General features: G+C 37.9%; 1 protein-coding gene across 3 annotated transcripts in view; it reads right to left on the minus strand.

Moving 5' to 3' along the window:
- Positions 1-16,089, minus strand: part of LOC135220610 (TM2 domain-containing protein almondex-like) — a 245,560-nt gene that overhangs the window by 56,924 nt on the left and 172,547 nt on the right. For all 3 annotated transcript variants that reach the window (XM_064257915.1, XM_064257913.1, XM_064257914.1), the window contains one exon: positions 13,825-13,937. In XM_064257915.1, coding sequence (XP_064113985.1) covers positions 13,825-13,937 — 113 coding nt within the window. The remainder of the gene's footprint in view (positions 1-13,824; positions 13,938-16,089) is intronic.

Below are 16,089 nucleotides of genomic sequence, written 5' to 3' on the forward strand. Positions count from 1 at the left end.
GAGAGAGAGAGATTTTCATGATCCTGAGATGGCAACACACACTCCCCCTCCTGACTTGACAGTTGTTGGACCCCCAGCCAACTTAGCTTGGCTACGTGGATTTCAAAGAGAAGACGCGGGGTAAAATGCATTTTCTTTCATTCTTACATAATTCTTTTTATTTATAAACTAAAATCTTGCTAATTCACTTTAGTATTTCCTTTAATGAATTTATATTAGTATTGCTGTTTACATTAATATTGATATTTGAAAATTAGTAAATCATCATCCAAAAAACATACATCTCTGTAAGAGAGAGAGAGAGAGAGAGAGAGAGACAGAGAAATGGAAAGATTATTGTAGTATTTGTAAAATACTTTCACCTATGATTTATGTAATTACAGTTATTATTATTATTATTATTATTATTATTATTATTACTATTATTATTGTTATCATATGAAAACATTAATAAACATATTATACATTTGTGTACCATACAAATCTCTCATCAGTAAGAGAGAGAGAGAGAGAGAGAGAGAGAGAGAGAGAGAGAGAGAGAGAGAGAGAAGAGAGAGAGGGGAGAGAGAGGAGAGAGAGACCTGGAGTTCGAAAGAACTAAAATCTTACTAATTCACTGTAGTATTTTCTTTATTGAAGTGATTGCTCTTTACATTAATATTAATATTTGAAAATTAGTAAATCATTTATCATACAAAAAGCATACATTTCTGTAAGAGAGAGAGAGAGAATTATTAGTCATTATGTGATATTTAATCTTAATAAACTTACTGATAAAGTATTGATCAATATTAATATTTTAAAATTAGTAAATCATCTTTATATCATAAAAATTTATTTAGGCATGAAAATAACATCAAAATACACTAATTAGTGATTATTTATAGTTGAAAATCCCGCGAATAGGCAAATTCACCGCAAATAATGGGTAGATATGGTCCAGAGAAAAATCTGCGAATCAATGAGTCCCTGAATCCGGAGAACGCGTACTTTACTTATATGAGATAAGGTCATTTTTCGTAATATACGACGAATTTCTAAGTCGAAATATGGCTTGACTAAGTCTTGTTGTGAACTAAATTATTTTTTTCGTTAACAGATTGCGTTGGGAGCATGTTTATTGCGTAAAAAAAAAAAGTGATTCTGTTCGCTATTTTTATTTTATTTCATCGTAATATGAGCTTTACGTTATTTACCTTTTATTTGCATGAAAATGACAGTAAAGTTTGTTGTTTCAAGCCCAAAATGATTTTCTCTCGATTTTATCTGCAGTTGTGTTAGATGGCATGACTTTACTGGAGTTTTATCCTTGTTGCCGATGCATGGTAACAGTCATTAGCAGCTTGAACAGTTTTCTTAGCTTCAGCTACAACTTGGTTTAAATTTAAGAGCATATCTCTTTGCTGATCTTTGATCTATAGCAAATGAAATTATTACAAAAAAATATATCAGTCCTATTCTACATAACATCGTTTATAACATAACTACTGTAATTTTTTACTATTGTATGATGGTTGAAATACAAGCCAAATGGATTTTGCTGTTATCTAATTCGGTTGTACTTAGCAAAAACACAGACTTTGCCAAGTCCAGGAACGTATCCCCCCTTATTCCTGTTATTTCATATGGGAAAAATATGTTTAAATAAAGTGTTTTTAATTAACGTGAGCTCCCCAGGAACATAACCCTTGCATTAATGAGGTGGCTGTACTATTTTGCAGTTGAAAAAAACATTTTGAAACGTTTCAAAAATTATATGGCAATAAAGTTGCACTCAAAAATAATTTTCCCCATTCGTAATTATAGATGTTCAGTTATTTTAAAAGCTGTAAAAGTTTATTGAATTAGGTTCATTATCTTGGTGACTGAAGCATTTACTTTAGAAAAATATTAGAATTTTTAAAAGTAAAATTAAATTTTTCCTAACAAACTGAGGCCCTTTATATTAGGAATTACTTTCAGCAAAGCTGGAAAATGGCTGGTAGATTTTCGACCAAGGTAGTTAGGTAGTTTAACTACCATTTGGTGGTGGGAGTCCCACCCACCTACAGTTCGAAATCTGAATAATTCTACAAACTGATAGCAGCGTTGAGGACACAGCGCTGTCCTAGTTCCTAAACTGCTGGGAAGGTTAGCAGAAGTAAGCTCTTCTCACAGTAGGGTTTTATTCTACAATCATTAATGAGCCAATAACAAGCCATTCATGCTGAAAGAAACAATAATTCAATCAGCAACACAAACATAGTTACAGTACTATGATAAAATATTAACAAGATGATGTTTTTGTAACAAAACAAGGTTTTAATTATACTTACCCTGCAATTACATAGCTATAATTTCTGTTATTTCGCAGCAGTATAGAGTAAATTTCATGGTAGCGACACCGATAGTATGTAGTTGACACCAGTCTTGCCCCTAGCAAGAAGGTTAGGAACGACACTGCAGATTACCATATTCCGTTTGTGCTTATGTCCATCAGCAGGGATGAAGGAAGGCTCTGACCATGTAATTATACTGGGTAAGTATATTAAAATCTTGTTTTATTATAAAAACATAATTTTTAATTATGCAACTTAGCCAGTAATTACATAGCTGATTCCCACACTGACAGGAATCATGACTTAAAACATTAAGTCATGTAATGAATTAGAAATAGATAAGCTGCTAGCATTGAAACAATGTTTGTCGTTCCTTGTTAGTTAAGAGAGCTTACAGTAGAGACTGCCTCTGGTTGGTGATCAACTTAACCTGTAGTGGTGCGGCAGTAAAGCCGAGGGTTGCCCCTACTTAAGAGGAAGCCTTGTAGCAAGGATGATAGCAACTGCTCACAAGGACGACAATTTGGCCTTGCCCTGGGCTGTACAGTACCATAGCAAAGACAACCATATTATTATGTCACCTACACTGAAGTAAAAACAACAACCCATCTACTATAAGTGTCAGGGGCTCTGGATACATTGTACCCTCTTGGCTCCCTAAACTTCGACCCTTCACTACAAGGTGAAGGTTCAGACAATAGGAAGGAATCCTACGCTTTCTTCCTTGATAATGCCAGCAGTTAAAATTTTCAAGGTACTGCCTAAATTTTAACACTTTTTAAAAAAAAACTTACACTCATGAGAAATTACGAATAATCATAGTACTACCAGTAGGTCAAATGCCAAATGGACATATGAGATATATATCTCTTGAAAGCTAATGAGGTAGAGGTTGTATTAATGTTATTAGCTTGCTAAAAGGAGCCAACTGCTCCTCCCAAATCTGAGTCTCAGAAGATAAAGTCTATCAGTGCAAATGGCAAGATGTTCTAATCTGAGGATGAGAAGCATACTTGTCATAACATCTTGGGTTAAATCTGATCAGGGCATCTGGTTCTAGGAAATGTACCAGACTATCTAGCTAGGCAGATTTGGATTCTTCCTCCTGCCATAGAGCACTTCTGGCTCTGATAAAACAGGGATTGCACTCGACTGTAGTTGTCATCCCAAGCTCCTGTCAGAAGGAACTAGTTCCACTAAAAACAACACTGTGGGAAGAACTTGCTTCTTGCAGCTTAATTCGTCCACCAGGACGTTGAATTTCCGCTGTATGAACCTTGTTAGGATTCTGGTGTGGTTCTGATCTGTCCATAATAGAAGGGCTCTTGCCGCTTCGCAGAGAGAAAAAGAGCGTTCCTTCCTGTTTCTTGATGTAATAGAGCTGTTGTATTGTCCGAGAAGACAGTTACAACTTTGTGGCAGGCCAGGTCTGGAAACTCCAACAGCCCCAGTGGATAGCAATCAATTCTTAAAAATTGATGTGCACTCTCTGTCGAACATCCCATGAACTGTTCCATTGAGGCTAGGGTGCTAAGCAGGCTCATCCATTCCTTTGCTCAGCAATCTTGAAGGGCTAGCAAAAGGTCCACCTTCTGAAGGCACCACTCCACTCTTTGTGGGGATGGAAAGCCCGAAAAGCCACCGAGTCTATCCTCATCCCCAAATAGATAAATTCCTGATGGGACTAACTGTGACTTCCTCAAGTTTATCAGAATTCCAAATTTCTTTTCCAATGATGGAATTTTCTGCAGGTCCTCTGTGTATCTATTCTCCGCCGAGACCGAAAAAGCCGATTGTCCAGGTAAAGAGACCTTTATCCCGACTAAATGCAGCCATTCACAATAGGGGATAAAATGGGAGTAAACATTTGTGAGGGTGTCGAAAGCCTGAAGCACAGAGCTTTGAATTGGTATACTCTCTGAAAACAAAATGAAGAAACTTCTTTGAGTCATGGTGGATTGGGATATGGAAATATGCGTTTGATTCGTTTCCATTTTGAATTTTGTCTTTCAGACAAAAACATGCAGAGTGCTTACATCTAACACGAGCCTCAAGCCCCCTGAGGCCTTGGGGACTACAAATAGTCAGTTGTAAAATCCTGTGAGTTAGTGGGTCTACTAGTAACTCTATGGCCTTCTGCAAGAGTGACAAAACTTCTTAACAGGACAATAAATGTCTGGATTTTCTGAGTAGGCTAAAGCTATTGGAGAGCTGAATAAGGGTGGAACGCTCTCAAAAGGAATTTCATAGCCTTAACACTTTACGATCCAAGGTTCCACTCCTCTTGCTTCCCAGTCCATCTAAAATTGTCAGAACCTTGCTCCTCCAGGTGCACGGAAGAGTGCCCCTCCACTTCTTAGAGGGGATATTGGGGGAGGATTTCCTAATGGTTCGAGGAGTGAAACATACTCTTCCCTTCAATCTAGGGAATTACCACAAAAGGGATGAGCTGGGTGGAAGAAGGCTGTGAGCTAGGAGTGGTATCACGAGAGCGTTTGGCTGAATGAGAGAGAGAAAGTCCATGGTTGACTTCTGAAGGTCAGAAGATACTGAATTCACTGTATCCTCAAGAAAAAGGTGTTTACTATCCAGAGGGGAGTAAAGAAGGGGGGACCTCTGTGTCTGAGACACTCATTGGTGGTGAAAGAACACCAAAGTTCTCTCTTTTTCAGAATGCACAATGTAAAAAGAGAAGCCAATTCTAGGGAACCGTTCCTGATACCTTTATCCAGGTAGGAAGTTACACCTGAAAGGTCCGTAAAAGTCCTCATCCAGTGCCAAACATCCTTGATTTTGCAGCCCAAAGCTCCAACAGTCCAATCAAGGAAGCTCACTACTACGAACACACAGAGATATTCTTGATAGGATGGTCTAATTCCAATGCCAAAAACATTATTTTGGCTGAGTTGAAGGATAACCTTCTTGAGGAGTCTTAGTCCGGAAAAGTCTCCCTGGGGAGAGGCAGACACACCCAGAGAGAAAGCCTCCCCAGTCTCGTAACAAAGATGTCTCCTAGTCGAAAGACATGACGGTGGGGATTTAAAGTTAACCTTTCCCTGTTCCTTCTTCTCAGAAAGCCAAAGGTTAACTTTCTTTAACGCCTTACGAGAAGAAGAGGAAAGAACTAGATTAAGCAACTTATACGAATCTACTCGATTATCTCTCATATATGAAGACACTGGCAAGTTGGAGGTACTGGCAAGATGGAGTCAGAGAAATTCAGTAGAAAATAGCAAAGAGGTGACTTGTAGGCTGTAGGAGGAATCTCTTTATCACCTTCTTCCTCTTCTTCCGCCAAAGAAACAGGGGACAAGGCTGTTTGCAGCTGGACAGGAGGAGCAGTGTGCTTCATGAAGCCTAAAATACTGTCCAGCTTACTTTATATGTTCAGCTGTGTTGTACCTATCCTTCCCAATAGCGGGCGGGGCCATGTCTTCTACACACAAAAAACAATAGAAGCACTAATGCAATTGTCAATTTTTAGCTCTGTGCAAGTTTGAAACTATAGTTGTGTAATTACTTGCTAAGTTTCGTTTATAAAAATGATATTTTTATAATAAAATAAGATTTTATGTGCTATACTTACCTTACAAGTAATTACATAGCTAAGAATTTCTAAGTAACAGCAGCTAAAATTTGAAAATCGCAGTAGCGATTCTTTTTTGTTTTGGCATAGGTGGGTAACCCCACCCACTATCAGAGAGAAGGGGAAAACACAGCAAAAAACTCAATTTATTTATGCCCTATCATACATGAGAGGGGAGGAGGGTGGGCTCCATTTCTGTAATGACTTGGTAAGTATATACATAGAATCTCATTTTATTATCAAAATATCATTTTTATGTAAGTAACTTACTTAGTAATTACATAGTTGATTCCCTAATTATTAGGAGGTTGGATTCATGGAAAAGAACTATTCCAAAGCATTAATGGTAATGAGATGAGAACAGAGTTGGTAGCATTAATGAAATTGTTTCCTTACCTGTTACGAGAGCTTTGGCAGGAAGTTACTGTCTCTGGCGCAGCTCATCATAACTCACAGAGGTGTGGTTGCATGACCAAAGGTCACCTGCTACACAGTGGGAGCCTTACAGCTAGAACTTCTCCGAGCGCTAGTAACGCACAGACATTGGCCCTGCCCTGGGCACAGTACCATAAAATAAGAGCCACAATATCAATGACCTACACCAAATAATTCAAAAACACCACCACCCCACCAACACTATGGAACCATGCCAGCCACCTCAAATAGACCCAAAGTACTGCATTCATTAAAAAGTGCTTCGACTTCATGTAAATAATGGGTCGCAAAGACCAACTTACATTTCCAGTATGTGGACTGGAGAATGGAAGCCAACGAAGGGTAATACCTAAAGGCCAGAGATGTAGCCACTGCCCTCTCATCAGCCTTTACCTTTATGACAGGTAATGCCGCTACCTCTACCTGGGAGTGAGCCTGACAAATGAGGTCTCTAAGGAAGAAAGAGAGAGCGTTTTTAGAAAGAGGAAGAGAAGGGTCCTTTACAGAACACCATGTTAGCCAAGTTCTTAATATTAAAAGAGCAAGGCCATGGCTTAGCAGGATTCTCGTTCTTCAGAAATCCTAAAGTAAAGCATCCTTGTTAGAGAACCCAACCATTTTATCGAGGACTTGAATTTCACTCACCCTTCTGGGTGAAGCCAGGCTACTAGGAAAAGGGTCTTCGCGGTTAAATTCCTGAGGGAAGCAGAAGCCAGGGGTTCAAAGGGAGGACCAGTCAGCCATTTTAGGACAACGTCCAAATTCCAAGAGACCTGCTGTGAGTCCTTAAGCTTGCAGGTGTCAAAAGACTCAAGTCTGTTAATTCTTGATTCAATGACAAGTCTAAGGCCTTATGACTGAATACAGAGCTTAGCATTCCTCTACAGTGGACCCCCCATATTTGCGGGGGATGTGTACCAGACCCCCTCCCAGAAAATAGTTACAATCCGCGAATGCTTAGAACACCCACTAAATATGCTTATAACTGCCTATCTTAAAAGTTCAAATACCTAATGTATACCTTAAATAATATCCTACATAAAATATACCTTAAATTATTATCCTTTTACTGTATTAATCTTTCAAATTATATTATTAATATCATTCCAAAGTCATCTTAAACATTAGTACCCTTAAAGATATATACATACATACTTCTAACCCTTCCAGCCAAAAGAGAGAGAGAAGAGAGAGGAGGAAGAGAGGAGAGACTGAGAGAGACGAGAGTGGAGTAGAGAGAGAGAGAGAGAGAGAGAGAGCGGGGGGAGTTACCACTATGACATATCTTGTGTCGGGCAAGAGAGAGAGACTTTATCTCTTTAATGTTAATCTATTTCTCTACTAGCGACTGACAACAAAAAATGTATATATTTAACTTCTGTCTTCCAAAGATGTATTACCTTTACTAGCATTTTTAAAATGCTATGAACACAGGCACAGTGTGCATATGGTATGTGTTAATACCAATTAATTAAAGAGACTCCAATTAGCAATAAGATCACCCTCCCACCTCTCTCCAAGTCTCTCAACAATGAGATCAGGGTCTCCTTTATTCTTATAAAATTAAAAAATTTATAAACTTAAATCTTACTCAAACTCTATAGTATTTTCTTTAATGAATTGATATTATTGCTTTTTACATTAATATTACAGGCAGTCCCTGGGTTACGACGGTCTCGGCTTACGACGTTCCGAGGTTACGACACTTGTCAATAGACGTTATTTCCAGGGTTACGACGCATGTTCCAGGGTTACGACGCATGTTCCAGGTTTACGATGCCTACAACGCTCATCTAGGAGATGAAATATGACACCAAAAATGCAAAATAATCAATATTTGAAGGTTTTTTTGATGAAAAATGCCATAAGAATGCAGTTTATATAGTTTTCAATGCACCCAAAGCATTAAAAGTAAGGTTTTCTTAGGATTTTTGACGATGTTCCGGCTTACGACGCGTCTTAAGAACGGAACCCCCGTCGTAACCCGGGGACCGCCTATTTGAAAATTAGTAAATCATTTATTTATCATACAAAAAAACCATACATCTCTGTAGGAGAGAGAGAGAGAGAGAGAGAGAGAGAGAGAGAGAGAGAGAGAGAGAGAGAGAGAGAGAGAGAGAGAGAGAGAAATTATAATTGTTATTGATTAATATAATCTAATCTTATAAAACTTAATACATTATTAATCAAAATTTATATTTGAAAATTAATAAATAATTTTTGTATCATAAAAATGTATTAAGTCATGAAAATAACATCAAAATACACTAATTAGTGAACATTTACCTCCAAAAAAGGCATCAAATTGCCAAATTTTTAGTGAATAATTTATAGATAGGCTCAACAGAAAAAATCCGCAAATACGTCAGTCTGCAAATCTTGAGAAAGCAAATACGGGGTGGGGGGGGGGGGGGGGGGGGTTGACTGTAGATATTATATATTATCCTTTAGTTATGGACAATGACAAACCTCTCGATGTCCTTAGATACATAAGAAAATCAGCGATCTCTGTCATAGACGTTTGGGAAAAAGACTTAATTTCTTCTGCACCAAGAGTGGGAAATGGACCACTTGTTCTGATAGATGCTAGAGGATGACCGACCCGTACATTTTGAGATCGCCTCTGCAACCACTCTCGAAAAGCCTTTAGCTCTGAGGAGTCAGATGACAGTTTGAACCCTGTCAGAGCCAGCATAGACAATCCTTGGTGGAACCTCATTATGTGTGGTTGTCTGAGCAGTTTTTGTCTTTGGGGAGTAATCTGGGAAAATCTGCTAATAGATTTATTAGGTTCAGAAACCATTCTCTGAGGGGTCAGAATGGAGCGATGAGAATCATCAATACAGTCTTGAGTCTGGAACTTCTTTAGGACTTCCCTTATCATTTCTAAGGGTGGAAAAGCATAAAGTTCCTTGTCTGACCAGTCCAGGAGCATGGTATCCACTGCCCATGTCACTAGATCCAGAACTGGAGAACAATAAACTGGAAGTTGATGATTTTTGGCGGTCGCAAGCAAGTCTATCTTTGGTCTTCCCTACAACTCTAAAGCTCCAGACAGACTGCTGGGTCCAGAGTCCATTCCGTAAGAATGTCTTGGTTGTGTAAACTGAGTTGGTCTGCTAGCATGTCCACTTTGCCTTTCACAAATATTGTCACCATCCTTGTATGATTCATATTGGCCAAAAACAAAGGGAGAAGTTGCCACTTCTCTGGAAATGTAAGCGAGAGCTGTTGAGCTGTCTGAGTGTACTGCAAATACTCTGTCTTGGACTTCTCATGCAAACGCTTGCATTCCCATGCTTATAGCTGTCAACTCTTTCAGGTTGATGTGCTACGACTTCTATTCCACATTCCACTTTCTGGATACCTCCCTGTTCTCTAGCAGCACTCCCTAGCCTATGTCGGACGCATCTGCATAAAAACTTAGCTCTGGGTTCAGTGGGGATAGGGACTTTCCTTCTAGTAACCTTTCTTCGGATCTCCACTAGAGCAGGTGTTCTTTGATTTCCTACAAAATCTGGAACACGAAATCGTCTGAATACATCTTCCTGTTCCACTTGGCCTAAAGAAAGAACAGTAGGATCCTCATGTGAAGTCTTCCCAGTGAAATGAACTGTTCGATGTAGGACAGAGTTCCGAGAAGGCCCATCTAATCCTTGGCTGAACACTTCAGGAGAGAGAGAGGAACCTCTCCATTGTTTGAAGGCACGACTCTACCCTGCTGGGGGAGGGAAAAGCCTGAAAAAAAAAATATGAGTCCATAATCATTCCCATATATACTGTCCGTCATGTTAGGACTAGTTGGAATTTCTGTAGACTGATCAGACCTGGCTCTTGAGCCAATGTCAAGGTCTTCTACAGTCTCCCATGCAGGTTAAGTCCAATGGAGAGCAAAGGAGCCAATCTTCTAGATGAAATGCGATGTTGACCCCCATGAGATGGAGCCAACATGCTAGAGGAGCAAGAATGCAAAGGAGAAGAGGACTTAGTACTGAACGCTGGTGCCTCCCTGGAGTGCTTCAACAATTGTGAGAGCAGGTCCTGGGTCGACTTCTGCAAGTCGGAGGTGACTCCACTCACCACATTTCGTGGAAAGAGGAAGTCACGAACGAGTGGCGAAAAAAAGAAAGCCAAGTTCTGGGCTCAAGTTACTTCTTTAGAAGTTAAGAAGCACCACAGTTTGTGTTTCTTGACGATGCACATAGCAAATGTTAAAGCCCATTCATGGGCTGTCTCTAAATGTCTCAGTCTAAACAGGAGAGGACTGCCAAGACGTCAAAGGAAACAAATGCAGATTCTGAAGGAGCATCCTGAATCTTCTTGCCAAGGGCACCAATTGCCCAATCCATAAAGCTTGTCCCTTCAAAAATCTTGAATAAGTTGCGAGGGAGATGGTCTATCTCAGCCAAGGAAAATATCAATTCCACAACTGCAAACGCCAATCTCCAAGAAGACTCGATAAGACCTGAGAAGTCCCCTTGGGTGGAGGCAAAAACACACAAAGAAGGAGACTACCCAGTGGCATAAAATGAATGCCACCTTAAGACAGATAATTGATGTTAATCAACTCAGTGGTCTGTTAAAACTAAGATATGCTTAACTAAGAATAAAGCTTTAGAAGAACATTAGGAATCAGATGGCAGAATATTAGTATAAGGGAACTTACACAAGTTCCTTTTATAGATGCATATTGATGTACGGAAGATGGAGATTGCTTGGACATATCTTTTGCTCAAACCGATGGGAAAATTCTCATATGATCATTTGGGAATCAACCAAATAATTCACATGTTAAATGTAGTGTGATATACAAATGGTCATGATGGGACATAAACCAATCATAAAGCTAGGCCTGACAGTATTTGGTAGTTTTATCTGGTCCTCTGAATTATGACACTAAGAATCAAGCCTGCTAAATGTTAGTTTTGCTTCTGGTAACTACAAAATCTTATCTGCTTCAAAGAAAGAAAGAAAGAAAAAAGAGAACCTTCACAATTCCATATTATGTATTACATATTTGCTACAGACATTGCGACGACTTAACATTTAGTGCACGAAGTAACTGTCAGTACCTTACCTGACAATATTAACCCTTAAATGCCGACTGGACGTATTGTACTTCAACTAAAATTGTCTGTCGGGTGCCAAGTGGATGTACCGTACGTCGACTACAAAAAGTTTTTTAAGTATTCGCGAAAAAATAGTTATAGGCCTAGTTTGCGTAAGATTTTAAATCACATGCCTTGAGGGATGCTGGGAGTTCACAGATCACGCTGTTGTTTTGTTTACAAGCGCTACCCAGCCGCGCATGCGCAAATTCTTTCTTCTCGCAGTAAAAAGCATCAGCGACACATCATTGGAGAGTGATTTCAATGCATTCGTGTTTTGCAGAACTTTTGCAAGTGACTCTGCTTAAACCCTTACATTCTAGTAACATTCAATCATTTACCTTCATTTTGCGACAAACAGGAAGTCTCTAGCACAATATTTTGATTTATGGTGAATTTTGAAAAAAAAATTTCCTTCCCATTGCGCGCAGTAACTCTGCTGAAAATCTTAGAATTTCTTTAGTCACCTTGTCGTAATTTTTGCACCGTTTTCTATTAGGCCTTACATAAAGTGTTATACATGAAAATGTGCACAATTTCATGTAGAATACAAAAAAAATAACTCATGGTTGCAGCTTTTATGTTTTGAAATATTTTCATATAAATCACACCTGCCAAAATTTAAACCTGCGGTCAACTTTGACTCGACCAAAATAGTCAAATAAAGGGATTTTGACAAAGGAAAAATCTATTTCTGGGGGAAGACCTATGTCGCCCGGTGAAATGGTCCTGTAGCACGCATTTCTAGGTATAAATAGATGCTAAATATACCAGAAAAAAAAAGCTAAATGGAATGCTGAAGTTACTACCCTAAGCTCGAACACCATAGGGCGTCGGTATAAGCACTGGGGCGAGTGGAGGCCACTATCACAGGTCTTCTGCCAATTAGAAGATTCCCTTCAAAGTCCCTCTCTAGGCAAGTGCCGTTACAAGGACTACCACATCTACCTTCCGCTCGCTACTACTACAACTCACACCTGCAGGAAGCATGTCTTCGCGAATGCTTCCATAAGGCACGAACCAAACAGGCTCATAAAGGCTACGATTTGGGGCGCCAACCTCTTCCCTGAGGATGCGGTTAACAACGTCCTCAGCGAGGCAGCTAGAGCTAACCAGAACCTTCGTGTCCGTTGGGAACTTCCTTTCATAAGGAAGTTTAAGACCCCCAGACCACAATCCAAACCTAGGAAGAGGCCGAGGAAATTCCAGCCTTAACAGTCCTCTCATCCTCAGACGGTTGTCCAGGCAGTCCCTGTCTCCCAGATCGGCAAGCCTTCAATATACACGGCTAGCCAAAACTCTTACATTCTAGTAACATTCAATCATTTATCTTCAATTTGCAACAAATGGAAAGTCTTTAGCACAATATTTCGATTTATTGTGAATTTTTGAAAAAAACTTTTTCCTTCTCTCTGTGTGCAGTAACTCGGCTGAAAATCTCAGAATTTCTTTAGTCATCTTGTCATAATTTTCGCACCATTTTATACTAGGCCTTACATAAAGTGTTATACATGAAAATGTGTGCAATATCATGTAGAAAACAACAAAAGATAACTCATGGTTGCAGCTTTTATCAGTTTTGAAATATTTTCATGTAAATCACGATAAATAGAAAAAATTTGACCTTTGGTCAACTTTAATTAGACCAAAATAGTAAAAAAACTGCAATTGTAAGCTAAAACACTTACAGTCTAGTAATATTCAATCAATTACCTCCATTTTGCAACAAACGGGAAGTCTTTAGCACATTATTTTGATTTATGGTGAATTTTAGAAAAAAACTTTTCATGTCCGCACATTACGAATTCATGCATCATTTTGTGATAATATTTTCTCTGTGTTGCTTTGATCGTTTTACAATTTGTTATATACTAAAATCATCATAATTTAGTGTACAATACAACAGAAAAAAATAACTCATTAGCTTTAACCGTTTTTCTCACAGCGCGATTTGAATACAATTATATATGAAATTTTTTTTGCGCTGTCATATATTCCAATATTTATACACGATAATGATATTTTTTGCATGTTAAACTTCAGGCAATGACAAAAAATGGAGTAAAAAATGAACTCTTAATCTTAAAAACCAAGCATGCTGTGATTTTTTGAAAAAACTTTTTTTCCACTTCGGCGCTAACTCCTGAACGCCGATGGCATACAACAGACACTTTTGTAAATATAGAGGCTCAGCGTTTAAGGGTTAATCTACCTCTTACACTATCATAACTTTGAACTTTTCAAAACTAAAAATATCTAAAACAAAATAACTAAATCCAGAAACAGGTATTCACAGGAATATGGAATAAAGTACTTGAAAGAAAAAAAATCTACTGAACAGGCATGCCAACAAATACCAAGAACAGAAGTTTCTCACGTGAACATTTCTCTAGGTGAACTGACAGCTTGACAATTGTCAGTGCCTTCACAAGTATGTTCCCAATGTTCAGTTTGGTAGCAATAACGGCATGTCATATTCATGCTAATTTCCTGTAAAAGAGACAGTGCTTTCAAATAACATTTATGAAAAATTTCTTTATATATTAAAACAACAAAAACATCATCTGTACTAAAATAAGACTAAAATATGATTTACCGGTTTCCCTGATAAAATATATCGTCACAGAGGCAATTTACTATACGTAATCATCTCTTCCTTGTAGACTAAAGGGCAATGTGAATTCTCCACCATAGATCTTCATAAAAATGTGACATTTTCTAAAGAATTAATTTAAAATAACTGTATATGATTAATATACAATTAAAATATAATTTAGTTTTCAAGTTCTGAAACCTTTTGCGTTTGATACAAAAGTACGTACTATTGCATAATCCAGAAATAAATCATTATAGCAACATCATGAATTGCTTTTACCTTGATGGGGTTAGACATGAAATGAAATCTCTCCTTTCTCTTTTATATTATGCACCTTCCACCTTAATTCCCATCTGATATACATCTTTATATATCCAATCTTTCTATGAGGTCTTGGTCCTGCTACTTCAATATCTATTACTTTTCTGACTAAGTGCTCCTCATCCCTTCTCATTACATGTACAGACCAACAGAATCCTTGAGCTAAATTTTCCCTCAAAATCACATCTGCCACTTCTCATTCATAGTATGACCTTCACTTGGCACTCTCTGAGAAATATCCACAAAATCCTGTTTTTTTTATCAATTTCATCATAAAATGCACTTTTTGTGATAAAACTATAAAAAAATGGGTATAAAATTTCTAGTGAGTTCATCTTGAGTTTTACCTAACAAAATAGGAGGTTTTAAGCATTTTTATTTCCAACTATTCGCGGGGGGTTCTGGTACGCACCCCATGAATATGGGGAGATTACTGTATTTGGTTCTCCAATTATTCATTAAAATCGACCCTTGTTAACACGGACTAATAAGGAGGCCAGGGTGTCTGTGCTGACTGTCTGGTTTAACCAGCAATAACTATGTATGTATATATATACATGACTATAAATACCTATAAATACAGGCAGTTCCCGGGTTACGACGGGGGTTCCGTTCTTAAGACGGGTCGTAACCCGAAAATCGTCGTAAGCCGGAACGACGTTCTTGAAAACATGTCCACAGGGAAAATTTCACTAATTTGCAATTTTTCTTAGGGCCGTATCTCTAAAATTATCACTAATTTACTTTTTTCATGTGCAACACTGTGTATTCACAAATTACTGTATATTTTCATTAAAATACAAGAGAGAGAGAGAGAGAGAAATAACTCCTAACGGTTTCAAGGTTTCAATAGATTGAAATGAATGTCTGTAGGCAACTTTTTCCCCCTCCCATAAATACATATATTTCTCCAGAGAAGAGAGAAAGAGAGGACTGTGCAATTATGTTTGTCTGTCTATCAATTCTTTTGCTGAGAGCGAGAGAGATAAAAGGAAGAAATAGAAACACCAAATGTATGACAAGTAGTCTTGCGAGAGAGAGAGAGAGAGAGAGAGGAGAGAGAGAGAGAGAGAGAGAGAGAGAGAGAGAGAGAGAGAGAGAGTTGTCCTTACAGTTAATTTAAAAGCGAGAGCGAAATGGCAATGATTAGTTGTATTTAAAATACTCAGATATGAATTTGTACTTACAGTTAATAGTATTATTATTGGAAAATATTAATGATAAACATATTAACATACATGTCCATGAAAATGATCTCATCTCAGATAAGAGAGAGAGAGAGAGAGAGAGAGGGAGAGAGTGAGAGAGAGACGAGATGAGAGAGAGAGAGAGAGATTACATAAAACCATTAAATTTGTTGACCATTGTATGACATTGTTAAGCTCCGAGTGTCACTGGAGTTGAGGTGGGGAAATTGATACAGCAAAAGACAAAGGGAAGAATTTTCTTTTGAAATTAGTTATCGTATTATTACTACTTCTATTATTAATATTATTATTAGTTTGAAAATATAATAAACACGTGCATTCTACCATAAAAATTCAAATCTCATCTCAGTAAGAAAGAGGAATTATCCTTACAAGTGAAATGGAAAGGTCATTTTCATCTCTTTAAAATACGACCATTATGAATTTTGTAATTAAAGTTTTATTATTATTATTATTATTAAATAACTGAAATTATCAATAAACATTTTACATACTAGTACCATAAAAATTCTTTCAT

Source organism: Macrobrachium nipponense, chromosome 2 (genome assembly GCF_015104395.2).
Source record: "Macrobrachium nipponense isolate FS-2020 chromosome 2, ASM1510439v2, whole genome shotgun sequence".
NCBI lineage: Eukaryota > Metazoa > Arthropoda > Malacostraca > Decapoda > Palaemonidae > Macrobrachium > Macrobrachium nipponense.